The sequence below is a fragment of the Chiroxiphia lanceolata genome, chromosome 20, assembly GCF_009829145.1.
Source record: "Chiroxiphia lanceolata isolate bChiLan1 chromosome 20, bChiLan1.pri, whole genome shotgun sequence".
NCBI classification, from domain to species: domain Eukaryota; kingdom Metazoa; phylum Chordata; class Aves; order Passeriformes; family Pipridae; genus Chiroxiphia; species Chiroxiphia lanceolata.
The window spans coordinates 6,550,482-6,575,738 of NC_045656.1; the positions used below are offsets into that span (position 1 = coordinate 6,550,482).

Sequence of the window (25,257 nt, forward strand, 5' to 3'; positions counted from 1 at the left end):
GGGGGCCCGACCCTCCCGCGGGCCCCGAGCGGGGCGCGGCGCTGCCGCGGGGGCCGCCCTCGGGCGGCGTCTTCCAGCGCCCAGGGCCGGTGACACAGCCCCGATTCCGAGAAGTTGCTCCAAGTCCTCGGGCCAATCAGAAGTGAGCGCTCGGCGCGCGCGCCAATCGTCGGGCGCGGGGGGCGTGGCCGCGAGGACTCGGGTGACCCCGATGACTTGGCAGCGCCGCGCGATGACTGGACAACTTCTTTAAAGGGGCCGCGCCCGCCGCGGGCAGCGGAGGAAGGGAGAGCGCAGGGTACCAGCAGCCCAGCCCAGCCCAGCCCAGCCCAGCCCAGCCCAGCCCGGCCAGACCAGCGGGGCTCACCCACTGTCCCGTGCACAGCCACTACACTGATGTTCCCTACCAGGCTGCTCAGCCAGTGGGGTCAGCGGGTGCCGGGGCCGCGGTGCCCCTTTAAGGCCGCCTCCTGCCCTTCGCCCCAGTAACAGCTGATTGCGGCGGGCCAGGCCAGGCGGGCCAATGAGCCGCCGCCACGTCCCACCCACGTGACGCCCCACGCGCCGCCGCACCATGCGGCGCTGCCCGGTGGGAGCCCCCGGCGCCCCTTAAAGGGGCCGCGCGCGGTGCGGCCGCCCGTGGCTGCCCCGCTCGTGTCCCCCGCGGGCACCTCCGCGCCCCCAGCCCCGGCACCACCCGAGGGCGGCGGCGGGCGGAGCCGGCTCGGCTCAAAGGCACAATTGGTTGGCCAGAGCCAAACGGGAGAGTCCTGGGGTGGCGGGGTCAGGCTGGCCCCGCTCCCCTTTACCGGCACTCACCTGCCGCCGGTGGGTGGGGTCCGCCCGCCGCGGGCAGGAGACCCCTTTAAGACCGGCTGCCTCGTCAGCGCGGCTCGCCCAGCTCCAGCTGACAGCCCGGGGCGCCTCTGACGTCACAGTGACGTCACGGACCCGCCGTGTCCCCGCCGGGTCCCGCCCCGCCGCTGCCCATGCTCGGCCCCGGCCCCGCGCCCCGGCCCCGCCGCACCGCCCTGCGCCCGCCTCGGAGAGCTGCGGCCCGGCCCCGCGCGGGCCCCGCGGGCTGCAGGTGCCGGCCCCCCCCGCGCACATGGCGGCGCGGCGGCCGCATGTGACCGCCGTCACCTGACCAACATGGCCGGGGCCGCCCCCGCCGCGGCTCCGCCGCCGCCGCCGCCAGGTAACGCGGGGCCGCCGGGGCGGTGAGGGTCCCCTCCTCCCCCCGCGGGATGAGGGCTCACGAGACCGGCCCTCGAGCCCGCGGGGCTCAGCTCGGCTCCGCACTCCCTCCCCTCCGGGGGCGAGGGCCCTGCGGGGCGCGGGGCCGCGTCTCTGGCCGTGGCCGTGGGTCGGTGCTGGGGATGTGCTCATTGCTCTGGGCATCCTCTGAGTCACCCTTGGGGCCAGCGTGTGCCACCCACCAACCCTGGGGGTGCGGATGACCCATCGTGCACCCCCCAGCCCCAAGTCCCATCAAGTTCCCGCCATCAGCCCTTGTGGCTCTGGATGTCCCGTCGGGTCCCTCGCTCAAGGCTGGGGCTGTGGAGGTGCCGTTGTGGCCCTCCCACCACTTGTAGAGGTCCCATCATATCCCTTTCCCCAGGAGTCGGTTCAGGTCTTATCATGCCCCCACACTGATCCCATCGTGTCCCCTTCCCCAGCACTCGGACTGTGCAGGTCCCATCATGTTCCCCTCCCTGTGGAAACCCCACCGTGTCCCCCTGCCTGGCTGCAGAGGTCCCACTGTGTCCCTCCCTTCCCGGGCTGGTCTCTTCTCAACCCTCACCTCCTGATACAGTGACCAAGCCCTTAAAACAGCTTTTTTTCTTTGCTTGGGGTGCCAATGGGGAAGTGAGACTTGTCGCGTGACAGGGAGGGCAGGACGGTGCTGCGCTGCTCTGCTCGCTCACAGCCCCTCTGGGCCACCTTCCTCCCAGCAGGAGCCAACATGGAGAGCTTCCTGCAGAGCGTGGAGAGGGACCTGAGCATCGACCGCCGGCAGCTGGCCGCCGCCACCGACAGGACCCACGTCACCGCCTTCGTCCCAGTGAAATGGCTCTCGAGCCTCCGGGAGCGCCGGGTGCTGCCCGCCCTGTGCCCACGCCCGGAGGGGCTGAGCGAGGTGGAGGTGAGGACGTTCCTGCAGCACTCGGTGCAGAAGCTGCCCGCGGGCTGGACCCGGGTGGAGATCCACGGGCTGCGGAAGGACCGGCTGAGGTACCCGCTGCAGGTGCAGCCCCCCAGCTCTGACCACCCAGAGACCCTACATGGCTTCATGCAGAGCGTGGCCACTCAGAACTACCGCAACCTGTGGTGCCGGGCTCACGCCCGGTACGCGCGGCCCTACCAGCACGCGGATGCGCCGCCTACCGTGCCGGCCCTGGATGCCCTCCGGGCTGCCCTGCAGAAGGCGTATGGCTGCCCGGTCCTTCAGGTGGGCAGGAATGTGCACGGTGCTTCCCCCGCCAAGGAGAGCCCGGCGGCCACCAAAGGGTTGCCCTCCTGCCCCAATGTGCTGCAGGCGGAAGCGCTGCTGGAGTCAGCCGACGTGCTCTACGTCGTCTACCCGTATGTGCAGTACTGCCTGCACGACATCGTGACATTCAGCCCGGCCAAGCTCACCAACAGCCACGCCAAAATTCTCTTCCTCCTCTTCCACGTGCTGCAGGCCATGAGGGCTTGTCACCAGGCGGGTCTGGCTTGTGGTGCCTTTTCACTTCGGGACGTGGCTGTGGATGAGAAGCTGTGCAGCCGCCTGCGTGTGAACTTCAGAGAGTACGAGGGACCGAGAAAGGAGGAAGTGAACCTGGAGGCTGGCGTGGAACGAGTGAGTGAGCAAGGCCATGTTGGGCAGGAGGCGAGGTGCACCACCTGCCAGAAGGACCTTCGAGACCTGGTGTTGCAGTGGGTGTACGGGCAGGTCAGCAACTTCGACTACCTTATGCGTCTAAACAGTTTGGCTGGGAGGAGAATGGGAGACCCCAACTACCACCCGGTTCTTCCGTGGGTGGTGGACTTCACCACCAAAAATGGCAAGTTCAGGGACCTAAGGAAATCCAAGTTCCGTCTCAACAAGGGAGACAAACAGCTGGACTTCACCTATGAGATGACCAAGCAGGCGTTCGTTGCTGGGGGGTCGAGTGGGGAGCAGCTCCACGTCCCCCATCACATCTCCGATGTCCTTTCGGATATCACCTACTACGTGTACACGGCTCGGAGGACACCCAAGGCAGTGCTGTGCTGCCATGTGAGGTCCCAGTGGGAACCCAATGAGTATCCAGCCAGCATGGAGCGCATGCAGAGCTGGACCCCGGATGAGTGCATCCCGGAGTTTTACACAGACCCCTCCATCTTCCGATCCATCCACCCGGACATGCCCGACCTGGACGTGCCGTCGTGGTGTAGCTCCTACGAGGAGTTCATCGAAGTTCACCGGATGCTGCTTGAGAGCAGGGAGGTCTCCCAGGACCTCCACCACTGGATTGACCTCACATTTGGGTACAAGCTGCTGGGGAAGGATGCGGTCAAGGAGAAGAACGTCTGCCTCCATCTGGTCGACAACCACACGCATCTGACGACCTACGGGGTGGTGCAGCTGTTTGATCAGCCGCATCCCAGGCGCATGGTGGGACCTGCCTACACTCCTGCTGAAGCTCCAGCCATTGCCCGACCTCTTCTCCAGAACATCCGGGAGACTGTGTTTTTGGAGGATATCCAAGGCCAGGCGATGGATGCGGTGAATGGGCTCGTCCTGGAGGCTACTCCCAGTGAAACTACCTGGTCTGGGGAGAAGTCCATTGCTGGTGAGGATGATTTAGAGCAAGGCATGGAAGCCCTGGATTCGATTCCTGCTACTGGTAGAGCCGGTGACCAACCCTCTGTTGCTGTGCCTTCAACACAACCCTCCACCTTCCCTCCTTATGCCACTGATGGCAAATCCTCAGGTGTCCGACCTCTCCGTCGGAGCAAGGCAGGTGCTGGGGATCAGGCTGACATGAAAATCACACTCCCTGAAGCCTTCAATCCACTCCAGGCCCTGGAAGAACTGGAGAAACTGGACAATTTCTTGGTTAAAGGTTTGAGCAGCGAGATGCAGCTAATGGAGCAGCCGTGGGAAGAGCCACCGCTGGGTCTCTCGGATCTCTTCCAGAGGGACATGCAAGCTTTGGGCATTCTGGTAGCTGAGATTATATTTGCTCCGAGGATTCGTCCGTCAAAGCCCGACGCGTCCCTGTTGGAGCGGTTCCTGATGGTGCGTAATCTGTGCCGTTACCATCCCAAGGAGATCCCAGCCCCGCTCCAGCACGTGCTGCATGTCCTGCTGCAGCTGAACGTGCCAGTAGAGAAGCTTCTGAAGACCACGCTGGGCAAGGGCACAGTGCAGTTGTTTGAATACAAACCCATCTCCCAGGGCCTCCCCCCACCCTGTCCCACACAGCTCCTCAGTCCCTTCAGCTCCATTGTGCCCTTCCCCACATACTTCCCAGCTCTGCACAAATTCATTTTCACCTATCAGGCAAAGAAGATAGAGGATGAAGGTCAAGGCCGGGAGCTTGTTTTCCAGCTGTGGCAGCAGCTGGAGGGGATCCTTTCTGAAATCACTCCTGAAGGCTTGGAGATTCTTCTGCCCTTCATCTTATCTCTGATGTCTGAGGAGAACACTGCTGTCTATGCAGCGTGGTACCTCTTTGAACCCATAGCTAAATCCCTCGGTCCGAAGAACGCCAATAAATACTTGCTCAAGCCACTGATCGGAGCGTACGAGACCCCCTGCCACCGCCATGGCAGGTTCTACCTGTACACAGACTGCTTTGTGGCCCAGCTGATCGTGCGCCTGGGGCTGCAGTCCTTCCTCCTGAACCTGCTGCCCCACATCCTGCAGATCCTTGTTGGCATCGAGAGCTCGCGGGAGGAGAGCAAATCCCTCCTCGGCACGGCCGAGGATGATGAGAGTGGAGGGGAAAGCCCGGTGTCGTGTGTGTTTGGGGAGGAGATCAAAATGGACGTGGAGCACAGCTCTGCTGCACTGGACCTCCTTGACTACACCTCTGGTGTCAGCTTCCATGACCAGGCCTACCTGCCTGAGGCTGAGGAATTCCAGGGTGGCCTCTATGTCGGGGAATCTCTGCAGCCTCAGGAGCAGGAATCGCTCAGCCTTGGCCGGCTGAGTGACAAGAGCAGTGCCAGCGAGGTGTCCCTGGGAGAGGACAGACCTGCTGACGGGGATTCCCAGAAGGACAAGAGCAGCTTGAAGTCGATGGACAGCAGCCAGGACCTGAAACAGAGCGAGGACTCGGAGGAGGAGGAAGAGGAGCATGAGGAAGAGGAGCACGATGACGCCGTGGTTGATGCAGAGCTGACAGTGGTTGTGGATGCTGGTGCCTCCGTAGATGTCACCCTGGCTGATGACAGCAGTGAGCCAGAGGATGGGGAGGGAGAGGAGCTGCCGGATCACTCTGATGACAAAGAGCAGACAATACTGCTGGGTAAGACCCTGCCAATGTTGAGCCTGGGCAAACACCCACTAAAGGGCAGAGCCTGGGAAGCAGTCGGTCTGGATTTGGGGGTGTCTGTGGTCCCAGCCTGGGGACAGCAATGAAACCAGCATAAAAGATCAGATCTGCCTGTGGATCTGAGACTCCAGGCGCTGCCTGGGGGGCTGGCAGGGTCGGGGCAGCAGGCGGGCGATAACTAATCTGTGCTGTGCCGGGCTCTGTCCTTGCAAGTGTTTTTGTTTTGCAGACACAGCCTGTAAGATGGTGAGATGGCTCTCAGCCAAGCTGGGCCCAACCGTCACATCCCGCTTCATCGCCAGGAACCTGCTCCGTCTGCTCACGTCCTGCTATGTTGGTAATGTCTGCTCCCTGGAGCCCGGGGTCTCGGGGTGGGCTGTGCCCCAGATCTGTCTGCTGCTGGCTTGTGTGTAGTTGCTGCTCCAGCTCACGATATGTTCTCTGGGCAGGCCCCACCAGGCAGCAGTTTGTACCGAGCAACGATGAGAACAGTCCCCTGAGTACAGGAAACATCTACCAGAAGCGGCCAGTGCTGGGAGATCAGGTGTCCAGGCCGGTGCTGGCCTGCCTTGTGCACATGGCCTACCTGTATGGAGAGCCCGTCCTCACCTACCAGTACCTGCCCTACATCAGCTACCTGGTCAGTATTGCCTTTTCTCCTCCTCTCACATGTGTTGGGGTGAGAGGTTTGTCCAGGCACAAGAGGAGGATGCACAGTAAATAGTTCAACCTCACCAGGAGCCTCCTGCATGAAAAATTGAACTCAGCTGACCTCTGTCTGGGTCAGTGTGGGCTGAGCAGCTCTGCCTGTGTTGGCTGAGAAAGGCAGGACAGGCACTTTCACTCCCTGCCACAAGGTCCAGGCTGCTCCCAGCAAAGCACATGGATGTGTACACACCCCTTTCCCCCCGTTTCAGCCAGGGGCTTTCCCTGTCAGACCCGTATCTGACACATGTGAAGCCAGAGGAAAAGCTTTTCTTCTGCTTTGCTGGGCGAGGGTGCCCAAACAGAGCTGGCAGAAGGGTGGGATTGTGATAACAGGCAGGAGGAGCAGCTTGGGCTGCTGTGGGATTGCTGGAGCGTGTGTTCTTAGAGGTCTGTGTGCACAGATAGGGATGAACTGGGGAGAGGCTAAAGGGTTTTCAACTGTTTAAAAAGTACTGGCAAGACTCACCAACTTTTCAGCTTGAAATTCATAGCTGAAAAGCAAGAGGAAAATGTATAATGCAGCTGGTTGAAAAACTAATTTTTCATCAAAAAAAAAGTTTCGAATGTTTTAAACAGGCTTATTTTTCATATTGCTCCCGTTTTAGTGGTTATAAACACTTTGGTTATGGATTCTCGTTTAAATGGAAAACTTCAGTAGCTTTTTGATAATTTAAACATAAGAGGAAAAGAGGCCACAGCTGTTCATTTAAAGAAAACAAAAAGGCATTGTCAGTTTTTCCAGTGTTGAAGGGGAGATTTTTCAGGGGAAAAAATCCCATTTTTCAGCAAAATCATTCTCCACCCAGTTGCAATCACAGCTCCAGCTGTTCTGCTTTGCTTTACTAAGCTCATTGCCTGGGGGCACGGAGGGGATTAATACCCCTGTGAAACAGCATTTGGCAACCTGATATTAAAGCGATGGAACTTGCAGGTCACAAATAGGATAAAGTCAATCCTTCTTGCAGGATTTGGCAGGGTGGCTATTTTGTGAGAGGAAGAGCCTCTGTGATGAGCTGGAAGATGGCAGGTGTACAAGAAATATAGCGGAAACTGGGAATTGTCTGTGGGTTTTGTTATTGGCTCTCTTTTCTTGGGTGTTTGATTTGTCTGGGAGTTAGGAAATAGCACAATCTAGAAGAAATCTTTTAGTATTGCTGCTGATGTTATTAACTCTTTGGCACTGCCATAAACAGCACTAGTACATTGTCAGCAAAAAAGCATATGTTGTTCTGCCTCATGAAATTATGAGGAGCTGGATTTCTGGAAGTCAGCAGCAGGTTTGCCCATAATTTGTGCTTGGGTATGTCATGCAAGGACTGTCCCTCTGCAGACTGCACATCCAGGCTCAACATGGTGTGGGATGAAGCCACTGATTCTTGCTTTTAACTGTGTGTACATAAGAGGTTTCCCCTCTTTCTGTGCTGGCAAACAATGCTCTGGGGTCTGCAAGGTGGTGTGGGCCAGTGTGGGGTTATCGCTCTCCCTTTTGAGTTTCTCAGCTGTGACCAGCACTACCATTCCGGGTTTTGAGGCTGAGCTCAGGTGATCCTGGGATCCCCCTGGCTGTGTCCTGCTGGGGAGATGGTGGCCCTGGCACTGAATGATTCCTCTTGCAGGTTGCGCCCAGTGGTGGGTCCGGCGGCGTCCGGCTGAACAGCCGGAAGGAGGCTGGGCTCCTGGCTGCTGTGACACTGACTCAGAAGATCGTGGTGTGTCTCTCTGACACCACACTGATGGATATTCTCCCCAAGATCAGTCAGGAGGTGCTGCTCCCAGTGCTGGGCTTCCTCACTTCACCAGCTGTCGGGTAAGCGCTGCAGTCTGCTGTGCCTTCCACCAGGATTGGCACAAAATCAGGGATTTGGAAATGGTTCTTAATGCTCCTGGGGTTGGGGGGGCTGCACCTGCCCTGGTGTGCACCTTCTTGCACTGGTGCACAGCTTGTGATGCCCAAAGAATTCTGAAAAAGGCAGGAAGTGTGACGCAGAGGATGGGAAAAAGGGATATGTGGAGGGCAGGCTGGTAATGGGTGTCCTCTTCAGCTTCCCCAGTGGTGCCCAGGCCCGTGTTGTCCTGTGCATTAAGACAATCAGCCTAATTGCCTTGATCTGCCTGCGGATTGGGCAGGAGATGGTGCAGCAGCATTTGAGTGACACAGTGAGAAACTTCTTCGGGGCATTCTCACTGCTGCAGGAGCTGCAGGACCAGGTCAGTGATACGGGAAAGGTCCTCCTGCCACCCCCCCAGTGCCCAGATGCAGGAATGTGGTGGGCATTCCTGCACACACCAGTACTGGTGTCAGCAGTGTCCACCCAGGCCGTGTTTGTATCATTACTTGTGTAGTGGGAGCATCTGATTTTGGGCATCTTCCTGTTTTCTCTTGTCAGGGGTTGACGGCAGAGTCGCTGAGCAGCTGCGAGGTGCCAGTGATGGAGGTGCCCCTTTCAGATGGGAAGCTGCTGGCCCTGGATCCGTCTGTGCTGGTGGAGTTACAGAAGGTGTTTAACCCTGAGATGGCCTACATCACCTACATCCCCTTCTCCTGCTTGCTAGGTACGGCTTGGCCACCAGCTCCAGGGATTTGTGAGAGAGTTCCATGGTCTGTGCGTGCGTGCTGGGCCTGAACTCAAGAGAAATCAGGGGTCATAGAGCTGGTGGAGGAAACACACAGCTCCTGCACTGTGGCTTGGTCTGCTTGTTGGGTTGGGAGCCCCCTGGGCTTCAGGCAGCTTTAGCTGGGAGCAGCATGTGGCTGGCTTGTGGGGAATGCTGCGTTCACAGCCCTGTGCTGACCCTGTTCTGGGGGTCATGTTGGGGAAATTCCTTCCCCTGAAGCCCTGTTCTCTCTCTTCAGGTGATGTTATCCAGACGGTTGTGCCCAACCACTCACTGGTGGAGAAGCTGGCCAGCCTCTATCTGGAGAATGTGAACCCCAAGAACCTGCAGGTCGTTGGCCTGGAACAAGCACCGAGTGTGGTGGGCTCAGACCAAGACACGAGAGGGGCTGAGCCCTTCTCCAGCCCTCACGAGGACAGTCACTCTGGTACTTTTGGGAGCGTGCTGGTAGGGAACCGCATCCAGGTCCCTGTGGACACACAGTCTGAGGGTCTCGGCCTGCTTCGCCTCAGTGCTGGCACTGATGGCTTTATTCCCAGCTCATCCAGCGAGGAGAATGCCCTGAAGCACGACCTCCCTCGCAGCACCCACATGCTGTGTGGGAACTGGCTGGCCTACTGGCAGTATGAGATTGGGGTGAGCCAGCACGACCCCCGCTTCCACTTCCACCAGATCAAGCTGCAGAGTTTCTCAGGGCATTCGGGGGCCATCAAGTGTGTGGCACCACTTGGCAGCGAGGATTTCTTCCTGAGTGGCAGCAAGGACAAGACTGTCCGCCTTTGGCCCCTGTACAACTACGGGGATGGCACCAGCGAGGTGCCACCGCGGTTCACCTACGCTGAGCACAAGAAGTCTGTTTTCTACGTGAGCCAGCTGGAGGCACCACAGCACGTGGTGAGCTGTGATGGGACTGTGCACATCTGGGACCAGTTCACGGGTAAGAAGGGAAAGGGTGAGGGCTGGCTAGAGGGAACTCGTCCAGTTCTTACAGACAGAGGGGCCATACTGAGTTTGGATGGCTCCCATTAAAACCCAGCACAGAACTGGAGATTTGCTGTCTACCTTCTCTGTACATCTGCTGCCAGAGCGTCTCCGTCATGTTTTCACAGGCAAACTTCTCCGGACTTTCGATGAATTAGACAGCAAAGTGCCCATCACAGCTGTGACCACCATGCCACCTCCCCATCACAGCATCTCTGTGGCCAGCGCAGACTCTGTTCTGCGGTTCATCGACCACAGGAAGCCAGGACTGCAGGTAGGGACCCTGGAGCTCTGCGAGCACCCTCCTCCATCCGCGTGCGTAACAATGGGATCACAGCTGGCTCAAAGCCAGCTGCCATGACTCCATGGAAGCCAGCTGGAGCCCAGGGTCTCTTGTCCCTTAAATGCTGGATCCCCTGATCTCCCTCCCCCATAGCTGGCCTGTCTCTCTTGCAGCACGAGTTCCGCCTGGCCAGTGGGGTGAGCGCGGGGCTCATCCGCTGCCTGGCCGTCAGTCCCAGCGGGCGCAGCGTCATGGCCGGCTTCTCCTCCGGCTTCATCGTGCTGCTGGACACCAGGACAGGGCTCATCATGCGGGGGTGGCCTGCCCATGAGGGAGACATCCTGCAGATCAAGGTGAGAGGTTCAGCTGGGATCAAAGTGGGGCCTCGTCGATCCTCTGAGGCTGCATGGAGCATCCTTCCAGCAGGGCTTGTCTGCTCCATCCTGGAGCATTCTTCCACCTTTGCTGTGTCCATTGGTTAGTGCTGCCAGTGGCTGTTCTTGGTCCAACCCATACCAAACAGAGATCAGCACTCCTGGGTGTCAGTCCCTGCTGAGCAGGTCTGCAGCAGGGGCAGGGAGGAGCCATAGCTCCCGTGAAGAAGCAAATGTGTTGCTTTCTCCACATGGCACTCAGCTTCCCAGGGAGAGTGTCACTCTAATGAATAACTCTTGTCCATATTTACCCACCCTCAGGGAGCAGTGCTGGGGCTCCAGGGTCCTTGACCCAAACGTGGGTTAAACAAAGTTCAGCAGTGTGGGTTGTTTACCCTCTCACTAGCTCTGCTAATAAGCAGCTCCAGGCTTCTCCTACCCTCAGCAGTGTTTTTCACTGTGAGAGAGCCTCCTGATTCCTTCTCCTGAAAAGGAAAACAGTTTAGCAGGTGATTTAGTGGAGAGGGAGACTGCATGGTAATCCCTTTACCCACTGCAGTAATAACAGATGATGAATGAGTTGTGCTGGGTATCAGGATATTGTTGAGAAGAGGCATAGCCCATGTCTTGGAGGATAGCGCTGGAGGAGGTTGCCAGCTACCAAAGCATCCTGATGCCTTGCTAATACTTCTCAGTACCATCAGTTGCTTGGAAATGGCTGTGACTGTCCCAAGGGATTGCACTGTGACTGGGAGTTTTTACAGCAGAAGTATTGGCTCACTGGCCTTTCCTTTCCTGCAGGCTGCAGAGGGCAATGTGCTAATCAGCTCCTCTTCGGATCATTCCTTGACTGTCTGGAAGGAACTGGAGCAGAAACCTTTGCACCACTACAAATCTGCATCCGAACCCATCCACGCGTTCGACCTCTACGGTAACGAAGTGGTGACTGGCACTGTGGCCAACAAGATCGGGGTCTACTCCATGCTGGAGTCCTCAGCTCTGCCCATCAGCACAACCAAGCTGAGCTCCGAGAATTTTCGGGGTACACTGACCAGCCTGGCGGTGCTGCCCACGAAGTGCCATCTCCTGCTGGGCTCCGACAACGGCATCATTCGCCTCCTGGCGTAGTGACCCCCCAGTCCAGGAGCCTGTGGCTGTCCCACAGTGCTGGTGGTGGAGCTGGAAGCCGGCAGCGTGGCTTTTGGAGGAGGCAGAGTTAGATGTTTCTGAATGGAGGATGCAGGGGGAGGTGTACTAGTTAGTGAGCACTTGATAGTGTCTCTAACCTCTTTCTGTGTCTTTAAAAAGAAAAAAAGCCATAACTGAGAAACCTCCACTGCTGCTGGGAGAGATACTGGGCGTTGTAGGTCACTGTCACCCCTGCAGAGAGGCCTGGAGCTTTCCATACCATGTGTGCCTGACCCCAGGGGACTGTGAGGTGCCCTCCAGAGTAACAGGGACCACAGGAACCCTCCCTCCTTCAGTTAAGGAGTAAGAGGTGCCCCTTGACAAAACACAACAGTTTAGCTACTGCCATCTGCACTTACCCTTCACTTCCACTCCTGAACCACTGAACAGTCTTACTAGGATAGCATAAGCTGGGCCTGGGAACTGCTGCCTTCGGAGCTGCGCGGTGCCAGGCACCTCCTTCTCCCATGGTCGGTGCTCCAAGCCCAGAGGAGGTACTTTAGGAACTTTAGGTCCTGCCAGCTGAGTTAGAGCCTGCACGGGAGGAGGAGATGTTAACTAGAGCCCTTCTGCTGCCATACTGGCTGCACAGCAAAGACTGGAATGGAAGTCAGCCAAGGCACAAACCCCTTCTGCTCTGCCAGTTCATTTAGGAATGGGTTGCTGCAGAGGGGCAGTTTGGAACGGGAATTTGACCCTCTAGGGAGGCTAGAACTAGATGCTTCCCTGAGGATTTTGGTTTCTGGAGCAGTAGGGTAGGGCTGTTGTTGGTTCCTGCCCCAGCATCCAGTGATGATGTAAGGGGTGAGGAATGCCCAGTGTGCCACACACTGGCAGGGATCCTCAAGAAATCCTTCTAATCCTCTCCTTTGTGCTGGTCAGATTCCTGGGGAAGACAGGACAGCACAAAGGTGCTCAGTTTTGTCCCCTCCTGCCCTTGTAGGGTGAGAGCCAGGAGGCATTATCCAGCATGGTCTCCCTCTGAGCTTCCTCTTGGGACAACACTGTTTCCCACCTCAAAAGCAAAGAGCGTGCTCTTTGACCCAGCAGTAGGAGCAGTTGCTTCACTTCTATTGCAGCCCCTTTCCCATCCATCCTTCAGCCTAGCCAGAGCCAGTATCAGGGGAGCAGGAAGCACTTATCATAGGCAGAGGAGGAGCCTGCTGTGGGTTGTCCTGGGAGGGGAAAGGGCTTTGATCCAGCTGCTGGTTCATCTGAGCCACCTGCAGCTGGGGAGGTGAGTGGTTGGCCAGTGCTGTCCTTCCCTACCCAAGGGGAGCTCTCAGTCCCGTGTTGCCTATTAACCATTTGCAATAGATGTAAATATTTACTTCTAATAAACTCTTTGAAAGAGCTGCAGAGCCAGGTGTGTGGAAGCTCTGTGCTGGAGGGGCTGGGTGTGCTGGCTGCAGCTCTCCTGCTCTGCAGCCAGAGCTAAAGCCCCTCATTTGGGCACCTCTTTTGTTCTGGGGGAGCTGGAGGAGGGATGCTGTGAAGATGCCCTGGATGTAAGGTAGGACTCTGCTGCACAAGGACTTGGATTTGCTTTCCAACGGGAATTAGTTCCTCATGTTGCAGCAGAATGTCCCAAAGTAGTCTGTGGTTGCAGAACTCAAACCTGTCTCCTCCTTCCCAGTGTCTGGGGTGAGTTTGGGAACCAAGACTTACTGCAAGGAATGGATGACTGGAAGTGCTGTGATCCCATTAGCATTCCCCACTGCTCTTTAGTGACTTCTCTCCCACTGAGGATGCAGACAGAAAGTGGGAAGGATCACCATCACTTCTGGATAGAGCACAAAACCACACAGGACAGGACTGCTGGAATTCTGCCCATCCCTGAGACTATTCCTCCGTGCCCCAGCAGTGTGTGCGTGCTCTGGAGCCTGGCACCCGGGCCAGCTGCCCTGGCAGAGCTCTGGAGCGTGCTGTGCCCCAGGGGAGGGACCAGCTGCTCTTGGCTCAGCCCAGCCTGGGCATCACACTCTCCCACTCCATGTGTGGCCACGGGGGCCCTGGGCACCTGCCATCTGTTAAACTGGTGCCTTGCGCTGGCTGCAGCAGAAGCAGCTGCGATGCAGGGAGTGAAGAACTGGGGTTTTCTGCAAGGAAAATTCCAAAACCAGAGAGCCCTGTGGCAATAAATACCGAGCCCTGCATTTTCACTGAGGGTTATGAATAAAAGAGCACATTCCCAGCACAGGGAGAGTGTGGAAAGTGGAGCCACTACTCGGGACAACTGACTTTGCACGTTACTTTTGCTGATGAGAGATTCGGAGCTGGTGAACTCAGTGTTAATGTTGTCTTGAGGATACAGCAGCGCAAAGTGTCTCCCCATCTCCAGATGCACCACAAATTCACTCTTCTCCTCCAGACAAATGTTTAACCGGATGCTGTAGGTCAATATTTGCCTGCCAGGTTCTCAAACAGGGGGTGGTGCCGAAGGTCGCTGCTGCGGTGAGCTGGACGAGAGCTGCGTGTGCCCCAGGCAGAGCTGTCGGCGGGGCTAAAGCAAGTGCTGGCTCCAACATGGACATGAACAAGCTCAGGTAAGGGGCAAAATAAAAGAGGGTTTGATATAAATGAGTGCTCCTCCAATGAGCAGTAGTGCCCCTCTGGGAGAGTGGATTTGGCAGAGGGTTAACGGATGAGGCACCACCACGGAGGAACAGGGTACTCAGGGTTATCCTCCTGGCTGCAGGATTTGGGGTGAGGGAGGAGGGGAAATGAAATGGCCTCAAGTTTTGCTTCTTCTACTTGGCAGATGGGGTCTTAACCCAGCAGTTTTGGGTCAAGTGAGGACTGCTTGGAGAGTGGAAAGCAGCCCCAGGAATTAAGTATGGCAGTTGTGCTGAGGGCTGGGCTTTGGCACACTGGCTTTGTGTTAAGAAAAAGATATGTTATTTTTGTTTGAAAGGGAGAAGTGGCTGGGTGAAGCATTGGCCAGGGAATGGGTGGGGTTTTGTCCGTGACCCTGGAAGCCCTGATCCCACTGTCCCAATACAGGAACTGGACTGCGGGGGTGGGAGAGGCTGGGTTTGCCAGCAAGGGGGGAAGGCAAGTGCTGGGAAGGGGAGGACTCTCCATTCCAGGACATATTGCCGAGAAACTGCTCTGGTATTGCCTTTTCCACCTGCAAAGTCCCTCTCAGACAGCACCTGCTTAAGTGCCTGCAGCCCCACCGAGGCAGGTCATATCCCTTCTCCCAAGAGCCCTGGGCTCAGCTGAGGATGCTGTGCCCATATCTCAGTGGTTTCCATGGGAAAGAAGCAGAGGGTCTTGTCTCCTTCCAGAGGCACAGTGTGTGCAGCACTGATTAGGGAAATACCATTTGCAAGCCAGAGAAACGAGGGCAATGGGGTCAGACATGCAGGATCCAAGCGGGAGAGCGTCATGGAGGAGCCTGGCTGTGGTTGCAGCTCTGCTCCGGTGGGGTCCCTGGTCCTCTCTGATTTCGCTGCCTTGGCGTCAGACCCAGGAGTCCTGTGTTGTTTCTTAGCAGCATTCTGCATCTCCCTATTGCTTTCTGTGAGCTCCTGTGCCAACCTGTTTGGCCAGGTTGATAATTTTCTCCCCGTAGACCTGAAAAGGCTCAGCTCACTGCTGCCAGGCAGCTGGAAATAACTTTTCTCTCGGCTGGTTCTTCTGTTCCAGAAATACGGTGTTCCTCTGGGGTCTGCTCTGCCTATCTGCTCTGCACAGCCTCCTAAGGGTAAGTTCTCACTCCAGCGAGGTGGGGGTGTGAGCACAGCCTCTCCCCACCAGCAAAGGGCAAGGGCAGTGTAGTGGCTCCCTGCACCAGACCGTGGGGCAAATATCACCCAGTGCTGCTGCACGAGAAGCCCTGGAAGGCAAATTGGTGGAGGTGCTTCTCTGCTGTGGCTTAACCAGCAAGGTTTCTTATCTTTTACCCAGATAAGATAGCTGTGGATATTATCATTATTCATATTTCTGTAAAAAATCTTTGGAAACTTGGCTTCAGCTGTATTTAGTGACCGTGACTCTCAGGCATTAACAGGAGGTTGTTTAATAACAGCCATTAGTTTCCCCTCCCCATTTTAAATTTGGATCCTTGTCAGATCTGAGATTGCAAAACTGCACTGCTCACTCTCTAGAGGATACTTTATTTTGAACCCGTCTGGCCTGACCCCTTTCTAAACAAATCCAGTGTTTGCAGTCTCTCCCAGCTCCTGCTCGCTTCCACCTCCCCATGTTGGACCCCACTGCCTCTGGGTCTGCATCCTAAAGCCCTGCCTGGGCTGTTGCCTTGTGGGGAACTGCTACAGCCAGGAGTAGGAGTGGGACCAACTCTGAAAATTCAGAGGAAATTATCAGAGACCTGACTTTTTTCCTTTATTGATTTTTTTTTCCTACAGTTTTCTTTGGCACATGCCATTGACCAACAGCGTCTCTTCCTAGACAAAGATGGGAAGCTGAAGGTAAGCAGTGACTGGTTCCACCCAAGTGGACTGAAGTTATGCTGTGGTGTTTGCAAAGCTTTTCCAGCTTGTCCTGAGATAGTGAAATCCAGTAGTGCCAGTGCCTTGAGAAAGTTCATCTTTCATTCCCCCCTGTGGCCAATGCTGTGCTCCCTCACATTAGAAGCTCCAACCTAAATAACTGGGCAAAGTATGGAGTTAACATTAGTACTGGTATGTACAGGGGCTGGCAGGTGGATGATTTAATTTCTGATCAATAAGGAAAGGTGAGGAAAACAACCAACTGTGAGGATGACAGGGAGAAAGACCCGTAGCTGATGCAACCCATTGAGCCTGGGGTGTTTAAGACCGTGAAAATATGAGGAGAGCAGTGGCAGTGCTACAGGCTGAAACCTAGAAAAGTGGAAAATGAAGAAATCTGGAAAGAAGAGGGATGGAATAGAACAGACAGGTCAAGAAAACACAGATGCCTGGAGGAGGAATTGAGCCAAACTGGATTAGGGCTGTGACAGTAGTAGAGGGTGCTGACCGGTGCGTGAGGCAGATGGGCACTGCCAAAATGTGTGAGGGGAGGAGGTGAGATCAAGGCTGAGGACGATGGATCTATAAACACTGAAGGCACAGGATGTGTGCTGAGCAGGTGGTGGGTCTTGCCCTCAAGCTTGCCTTCAGCAGACCCTGAGAGCAAGTGGAGGAGGAACCACTCAGTCCATTTTCACAGGATATAAGCCCTTCTCTCTTCCAAACTCATTGAGGTGCTTTTAAACTCAATGTTAAGCAAAAACACAGGAGTAGAGGAGGTGGAGAGTTTGCTCAGTCCATTTAGGTGTGCAGTAAGGCCCATGAGGGAGGGTGTCACTGTGCTCCTGCTTTTCCCGTGCTATCCTTCATGTTTCTCCTCAGGATATGAAAAGTGCTGGAATTGTACAGTCTGATCTGCTGAGACCCAACCCAACCCTGCCAGATGCAAAGTTGGTAGAATTTACTTACGACAGCTTCCAGGAGATTGGTGGACCCATGCCACCATTTGCCACCAACCTTCCAGACACGAGGGATGACTATAACCTAGAAGATGAACCCATAGCTGGGGCTGGGGGCTGTCATGGAAACAAACTACCTGGGGAAGTTGCCTCTCCTGAAGAAGGAGAGGCTGAAGATAAAAGCTGTGAGATTACATGGAAGAAAAGCCAGAGGCTGGCAGATGGCTTGGTGAGATTCAGCATCGATCTCCTGAGAGAGGTCCAGCTGGAATCCAACAGAACCAGTGTGATCCTGTCACCCCTCAGCATCGCCCTCGCCTTGTCTCACCTGGCACTGGGTAACTTCTTAGCTACAAACCCACCATCTCCTGCCCTTCCCCATACCCTCTCCCAAAGGCACTAGCAAACAGTGTGCAAAATGCAAATTAAATACAGTCCCTTCCTTATCCTTACTCTTGCAGCTTTAATTAGGTATGATTACAATCGAAGCTGCCCTCTGAGGCTCCCACTCTCAGATTTCTCCAGCCTCTTTTGTAAGGCACAGCATGTTTCTAACAGGAGGCAGCCAGAGTAACATCCCTGTTTTCCACTGCATGGGCACGACCTAACAGGAATTTGATTTTTAGGAGCAGCAGATCAGACAGAGAAGCATTTGCTGGAGGTGATGCACCTGGAATCTGTGCCCTGTCTCCACCACATGCTGGGCAGCCTTCGCAGAAGGCTCAGCGAGTCCACCCTCAGCCTGGCATCACGTCTGTACCTGCAGAAAGGTCAGAGCTGGCACAGGGGGGTCTGTACTGGTGTAGGATAAAACTCCCAGTGACAGAGAGTGATGGAAGCACGCTGCCATACTGGGAGACATCTCTGTTTCCCTAAGCGCTCCTCCCGGGAGTGTCATGACACTGGCTGAGCCACTGAGCAAACCCTTTCCATGTCCAATGACTTAATGTAGAATTCTACCCCTCTGCCAGGATTTGAGGTGAAAGAGAAGTTCCTGGAGGATTCAGAGAAATTCTATGGAGCCAAGCCCATGACCCTTTCTGGGATCAGTGAGAATGACCTTGTAGCCATAAACAACTGGGTAAAGGAAGCGACTCGTGGGCAAATACCCACCTTCCTACAGCAGCTCCCTGAAAACACAGTGATGCTCTTGCTCAATGCAATCCATTTCCACGGTGAGCTCCACAGGCTTTCCTTATTTTCCAAGAGAAATAGTTAGAAATCTAGTTTTCTGCAAGCCCTGTAGCTGAACAGCACCTCCTTTCCTTGCTTCCTGCTAGTCAATCTGCTTGTTCTTGTACATCTGCTCTTCCTCTTGCTTAGATTTCTCTACAGAGATGATTCCCAACTGCTTCACATGTGCTAAAAATGTTACTTGACAGCAGAGCCCGAATGCAGCAGGTGGGACCTGCAGTGCCTTTGCCTCCTGGTTCAGGATCCCAGGCAGTGGCACATCCCTGCTCATCTAGTCCTAACTTGATGATCTTAAAGGTCTTTTCTAACCTAAATAATTCTGTGATTAACCAGGTCACATCCAACTCACTACACACCCACCACAGAGCTCAGAGGCAGCTTCTGTGGATCTCCTTCTGACTACAGCACAGTGGTCAGGCACATCTTCCTCTTTTAATTCCCTGAGGGCTGTGCACAGACCAAACACCTCCAGTGTAAGCCTACAAATGCTTTGCCTTGGTCTTGGAGCAGTGTTTCACCCTATGCAGCACAAAGGCAATACTCCTCATTTTTCAAAGCACAAACATTGTTTCTTTTATCTCCATAGCCTTCGCTGGTCTCCCACACTGAGGCATGAAGATTAATCCTCGTTCTTTTTGTTATTTCACAGTCCCTCTCTGGATGATAAGAGTTTCCTGCTGTCAGGGTTCTTCCAGCCTTGGTACTGACTTCTCTTTGCTGTATTTCTACTTGCCTGGCACTGTCTGCCTTGTTAGAGAACTCAGCTCAGCAGTTTCTGTTTTTCTACCCAAATTTAACTGTGTTGATTTCAAAACTTTTCTTTTGACAGGGTTTTGGAGGAATAAGTTTAATGCTAGCTTGACTGAGACAGATGTATTCCACCTTGACAATAAGTTTGTGGTCCCAGTTGAGATGATGAAAGCCCACCAGTATCCCCTGAGCTGGTTTACACTGGAGTCCCAGGACATTCAGGTAGGGCTCTCACAAGAGCATTGCAAGTTTTGATTGGAATTTCCTCTTATGGTATTTTACTGACTGCAAGTATTCTTTCAAAAAAAAAAAAAAAGTTTTTTTAGCAGGCATAGCACTCAAAAATTTAATAATCATCCCTCATCCTTGCTTCTAGTAAGAATGTTGGATCTTCACTCTCAGTCTCTGGGGAAAAAACACAAAGAGATATTCCCACTAAGTGGGAATTAATAGTTTTAAAGCCCTGAGTTAAAGATAAATGAGGAAAACATGGAAAGGAATTCTCTGGGACAATGTACTGTTGGAGCGCTTCAGAATACAGCCAGAGTGGGTACAATGTTTGTGCCCATGGGCTTCCACTCTGCCATGTGCTCAGTCTTTACCACTCAGTGGCTGATACTAAAATCTAATGCTGTTATTCCAATGAATTTTCTCTTCTGGAGAAATCAGATCCCTCCTTTTCACCACACTGTCTTCATCCGATAGCAAGACTGGCTCTGTAGACCAACTGGTAAAAGACTAAATTAAAAGCATCACTTTCTGGATTTTCCTTCCTTTTCCATAAATTCTTCTGGTTGGTTTTATTTCTAGGTGGCCAAGTTTCCCTTTAAGAGTAATGTGAGTTTTGTGGTCATTGTACCAAACCAGTATACTCGGAATCCCTCTCATGTGCTGGAGAACTTCCCTTACAAACAACTATGCAGGCTTTTCCCCAGAGAGGTGCCCACCACAGTGAAGATCCCAAAAATAAAACTGGACTACCAGCTGGAACTCAACAAGGTTCTCAGTCAAATGGGTAAGGCCTCTTTGCACAGAACAAGCCAAGCTGTTCAATCTATGGCATCTGTTCACTGACACTTAAAACTGCCACCCTTGTTTCTAAAGCTGTGCCTCACAGCTTGCTCCAGAACTCCAAACTCTCCCAATCCCTTCTTCCTCTCCTCCTCCTTACTCTTTGCTTGCCTAGCACCAAATGTTTTGCTCCAACAAGATGATACTACAGAGAAGGCAGTGTTCACAGTTTCTCCATTCCCCTCCTTGTAGCCAAGACCAACTTCCTCCTGTGCATCAATCTTTATCTCTTACTTTGTCATTTAGTGCACTGTCCAGGACATGGAAATTGCCAACAGAGAAAATTCAGATCACAAAACTTGGCACTGAAATAAAACACCAGGCACTGCCTTTCCAGATGAGAATAATTTAAGAGTTCATTTTGTTTTGCAGAATTGCTTAAAAAAATAATCTCTGTAGAAGTGTTTCCAGCCTAGCAAGAAAGAGCCTTCAGACTTGCTGCTGCTTTTTAAGGATGACTTTAAGTTTTCCACTACTATTCTAAATGAGGTGGACAAAGCTGCTGAAACCTGTTCTGGTTTTGGCACCCTCAGCTCTTCATATAGAAAGAGACTGGGGAACCTGCCTAGACTGCAGTTTTTGTTTCTCCTGCCTGTCAGTTCTCCAGGCCTTCATGGTGGGCAACACACGTAGCAACAGAGCAGGGAATTGCTTTCTTCAGACAGGAATTTTCTTTTTTTTTGATAAAAATCAGAGCTGGTGGCACCAGCTGGGGAAGGTTAACTTCTTCTTTCTCTCTAGGCCTCCAGGAGCTGTTCACGAGCCCAAATCTGCAGAAGATCACAGATGAGCCTCTCTTTGTGTCCAGTGTGCAGCACCAGTCCACCATGGAGCTTAAAGAGGATGGGGTGGAAGCATCTGCTGCAACCAGCGTCGTGCTGTCCCGCTCGGTCTCTGTCTTCAGCCTCGACCGGCCCTTTGTCTTCGTTATCTTTGAGGATGAAACGGGCATCCCGCTTTTCATAGGCAGTGTCCAGAACCCCAACCCCAGTGCTGCTCCCCAGGTCCAAGAGCCACGGGACTCACGTGAAGCCACAGATGCCAATAAGTACCACGTGCCCAAATAAGAGAGGAGTAGAACCTAAGTGTTCTGGGACTGCGACCTGACCTTCTGGACCAGCTGAGAGAGGCCTCCTGCCCTCAGAGACCTCCCTCTGAGGCCACGGGAGGCAATTCCTTACTATTTTCCTTTACAGATCCCTAGAGACCAGTCCTGGGATAGCCCATTCCAGCCCTGACAAGCTTCTTCAGGCTGAGGTTCCCCTCTGTTGAACCTGAAAAGCTTGCTTTGCCTGGATTTTCCTTCCAGGGCTCTCAGTCATGGAAGGGAGACTTTCTTGTCCCCAGACTGTTATTAGAGTCTTTATTAAGATCTTATTAGAGTCCCCCATAGCCTGGAATCATCACTAGCATCTGGCAGCTTGGACAACAGCCAAAGATATATTAATATGGCTCTTCCTTCCGCAGTTCCTGGGAACATGTCTCCCTCAATGTTCCTCTGAAAACCATCTGTGCCCACCTAGAAAACGACCTCTAGAGCAACTGGACTAGTAACCAGTTGTCTTCTCTAGGATGAGTCACAGCCACTTCCAGGCATAGGCTCTTTTAAAAGATTCCCTTTTCCCACTCCTTGGCAATTTGGATTTGATGTAGGAGGCTCTGCAGTGGGAAACCACTTTGGATCATTATCTGCAGCCCTTTTCCAGGAAACTCTAGAGGTTGGGTAATGCTAGATTTTTCAAGACATATTTTATAAAGTGTTTTTTAGTAATTTTTATGTTGGCAGAATAATAAAGAATAAAGCAGAATATATTTACTGAAGGTGTTGCATTGAAGGACACAACTGAGAAAGGAAAAAGACACAGAAGTTGAATAATTGCAAAGTTTAGGGGAAAAAAAACGTCTGGGCACTAGAGAAGGAAAGATAGGAGAGGCTCTAGCAAAGGATCTGTTTTTTGCTACACTTCATCACAGAGGACAACAGGGGCTGTGAGGTGAAATGGCAAATCTGTAAAGGCTCTCCAAGGACTGAGTCCAACAAGTTTTGGGCATCTCACCTGCCAAGTGTGCACGGGATGCCCTCTGGGTCAGAGCTGGCTGTGTAAGATGGCAGAATTCCCTGAACTAGGGCACGAGCTCAGTGGCACAGAGTCAGGAGGGTATTTTGCCTGTGAGCAGCAATGCAGGGATAAGTAGGAATGTGACAGCCCTTAACCTTTCTCTTGGGTAAAACCTGACAATTACTGGGATCTGCTCAGAGGGTCAAAGGTGCTGACCAGCATCTGTTAATTGCAAGTTGTCCTTTATTGGGATACTCCTGACTCCACAGTGCTGTAGATGGCTGGGACAGCTTCCAAGGAAAGCAGAGCAGATTTTGACACCTGTAGCTGAATGTCACTGCTTTTGCCCTATTTTGGCAAAAGACAACATCCTGTTACAGCTTCACTTTTGTCTGAGATGGGAACAGCCCATCACAAACCCTGAAATGAGTCTTTGTTCCAAGGCAGTGGTGCACTATCATGGAAGCTCATGAGGCCCTGGCACAGGTTGCCCAGAAAAGCTGTGGCTGCCCCATCCCTGGAAGTGTCCAAGGACAGCTTGGACGAGGCTTAGAGCAATCTGGTCTAGTGGCAGATGTCCTTGTCCATGGCAGGAGGGTTGGAGCAAGATGATTTTTAAGGTCCCAACCCAAACCATTCTGTGATTCTATGAAAGAATCTTGAGAACCCTCCACCCAACCAAGCCATCCTACCACTTAAAAATATTGGCCTAGCTCACCACACCCTTGCCATGCTGCAGCTCTTTCTGTACAAAACAACTCCTGTCCATAGTAGATTCTGGTTCCAAACCCCCCAGATTCTGGGTAAAAAGGATGGTGCTCTGTTTTTGCGAAACAGCAGTTACAGAGCCCAGGGGCCACCCTTCTGGCAGTGTTTTACTCACTGGGGAAGTCTGCCTTCCCTCAAAGGAAGGAGCAGAATGCTTCTGGGAGCCTCCGTCCCTGAATAGTCTGCACCATCTGCTGGCATAAGAGAAGGACTGACTCACTAACCATGAATTTTGGGGATGCAGGCGACTTTGGGGAATAAAAAGTCCTGGCTCCAACCTGCAATTATGCATTTCTCCCAGTCTAAAAGGGGAAGAATGGCTGAAGATAATGCCTACCCCTCTAACCAGTGTAATGACACATACCCTTCAAAAAGAGGCTGTAATTACAGGGCCAGGCAATTTTAACAAGTAAACCCACAAGAATTCAGCCCTACTATGAGGGCACAGCTCTAGCCCACAGGGAACATTTTAGCTTATTTATTTATACAGATTCATTCCTAACATTCAGAAATACCATTCCATGCCTTAGGTAAGTCTTGCCTTGGCTACTGTAACCTCCCCGAATGCCACCCTCTTGCACTGCAACCTCTGCATAATTTGAAACTCAAGTCTTTTGACGCCTCTGCCTTCCAGCTCCCCCTTCTACAAAGTTTTTTCCCTTGTTCTCAGTTTCCTGAACAGCTTGGTTCTTATTTCCTATTTTCTCTCCTGTTGCCATCACTCCTCCTCCAAGCTATTCTTGTCAAACTATTAATTTCATCTTATTTGACAGTACAGCAGCCCTCCATGACTGTGCTTCGCTCAACAAATTATCAGTTACACCAACCATAAGACTCTTTTTCACTCCACCGGCTTTCCAGAAGAGGCAGTTTGTAAAATGCAAAGTAATATTAATGTCTCTGCTCAGGAATTTCCACTTTGCATTGCTAAAGCTTTCATTTTGACTGAGCTGTACTCTGAAAAGACATGACTAGCACAGGGCGTCTGCTCTATCCATCTGCACCACTGGCTCAGAATATCAAATAAGTCTCAATATCTTTAATATTAGATGTATTTTTTCCTTACCAGAGCAAATTCATATCATCAGTACTTCCACAGCTGAAGTGAGCAATATTCAGACAGCATATTGAACCCAAACCAGAGCAACAGTAAAATGTTTGTATTGATTTAACAAAACTGATTTTGTTAGATGAGTTTAATGCACCATTTCAGGGATACCCTTCACCTACAGGAATAAAACTGGTCTTTCATAACATTCTATGCAACTACCACTCTGATTTAAACGGTTTGAAATGAAACCTATATTTGAACAGATGAGAGTTCATTTGAAGATAGAGATGAGACATAAAAACTTCTATAGTGGTCCTTCCATAAAGGGCATTTAAATACCACAAATAAGGTTTCAAAAAGAGATGAAAATCACCAGAAAATATCTCCACAGCCAACACCCCCATTCCTGGGCCGAGGATGGTACATTAACAAGCACAAACATCTCTCTGCAGATGATTTCTCACAGAGCAAGCTGAGAAGCAGCTGAAAGCAGAGCTGTTACCCTTCTTGCTAGAAAGGGTCACCTTTGAAGCACTGACTAATCAAAGGGCAGACGACCTGGTTTGCTTTTCCAGCTTGCAAAACCAGCAGCTAATGCATCTCTAAACTCATCCTTTCCCCTTTGCTGAGTGCAGCACACTTGAGGAACTCCTCATTATCTGCCAGCAGCGAGCCTGGCAGCCCAAAGAGTTATCCCGGTTCAAGACTGGGGGCACTGACAGTACTGCCTACAATTTACTTCCAGCATTTCCAAGCAGACAAACAGCTGGATCAGGTTAGCTACGTGTCCAGTTAGCCCAGTATCCTGGCTCTCCCAGTATCCAGTAACAAATGACTGTGGAGAAGAAAGCCAAGAATGACTAAGGACAAGGAAAACCAACTGTTCTTTGGTTGTACTGCCCAGCTGCTGAGTCTGATGTTACATCTGACCACTGTCAGCCTTCAGGGGACCTGTCTTCCACTAATTTGGTTTGGGTTGGTTTTTTTACCCTCAAATCTGTTTATCTTTCATATTCTGCAGAATCTAGTAATAACGAGTTTTACAATTTAATACTTATTAAAAATACACTCCCTTGATTTAAATGTGCACTGATGGGTGCTCCCCTTGAGTTCTTCTATTGCAAATAATAATGAAACCCCTCTGCCCCTTTCCTTTCTCCAGATCATTTGTCATTCTGTAAGCTCCTACAAGATTCTCTTAATTAATCTTTTTTTAACAAGTCCTTGGCTTTTTAGCTTCTTTCTTTTTCGTCAAAAACTTTAAGC

The 25,257-nt window shown here is 52.9% G+C and overlaps 2 protein-coding genes across 4 annotated transcripts; both read left to right on the top strand.

Annotated features, from left to right (window-relative positions):
• Positions 1-59: 59 nt before the first annotated feature.
• WDR81 (WD repeat domain 81) lies at positions 60-15,071 on the top strand. 3 transcript variants are annotated; one of them, XR_004360408.1, is made up of 12 exons: positions 1,151-1,198; positions 1,956-5,504; positions 5,761-5,868; positions 5,981-6,171; positions 7,856-8,046; positions 8,282-8,447; positions 8,627-8,792; positions 9,094-9,792; positions 9,965-10,110; positions 10,293-10,472; positions 11,295-13,000; positions 15,060-15,071. XR_004360408.1 is itself a non-coding variant. In XM_032707206.1 (11 exons), exons 2-11 carry the CDS (start codon positions 1,967-1,969, stop codon positions 11,619-11,621), a joined length of 5,712 nt encoding a protein of 1,903 aa, XP_032563097.1. In that variant the 5' UTR covers positions 60-142; positions 1,959-1,966; the 3' UTR covers positions 11,622-13,040. The 3 variants fall into 3 exon arrangements, 2 of the variants coding, with proteins under 2 accessions (XP_032563097.1, XP_032563096.1); XM_032707206.1 differs by lacking the exons at positions 1,151-1,198; positions 15,060-15,071 and adding an exon at positions 60-142 and having other exon boundaries at positions 1,959-5,504; positions 11,295-13,040; XM_032707205.1 differs by lacking the exon at positions 15,060-15,071 and having other exon boundaries at positions 11,295-13,040.
• SERPINF2 (serpin family F member 2) lies at positions 12,149-21,922 on the top strand. Its single transcript, XM_032707864.1, has 11 exons — positions 12,149-12,175; positions 13,034-13,194; positions 14,078-14,227; positions 15,333-15,390; positions 16,055-16,117; positions 17,021-17,435; positions 17,724-17,867; positions 18,069-18,272; positions 19,121-19,263; positions 19,852-20,056; positions 20,854-21,922. The coding sequence occupies exons 1-11, from the start codon at positions 12,149-12,151 to the stop codon at positions 21,177-21,179; spliced, it is 1,896 nt and encodes a 631-aa protein (XP_032563755.1). The 3' UTR covers positions 21,180-21,922.
• Positions 21,923-25,257: the final 3,335 nt, after the last annotated feature.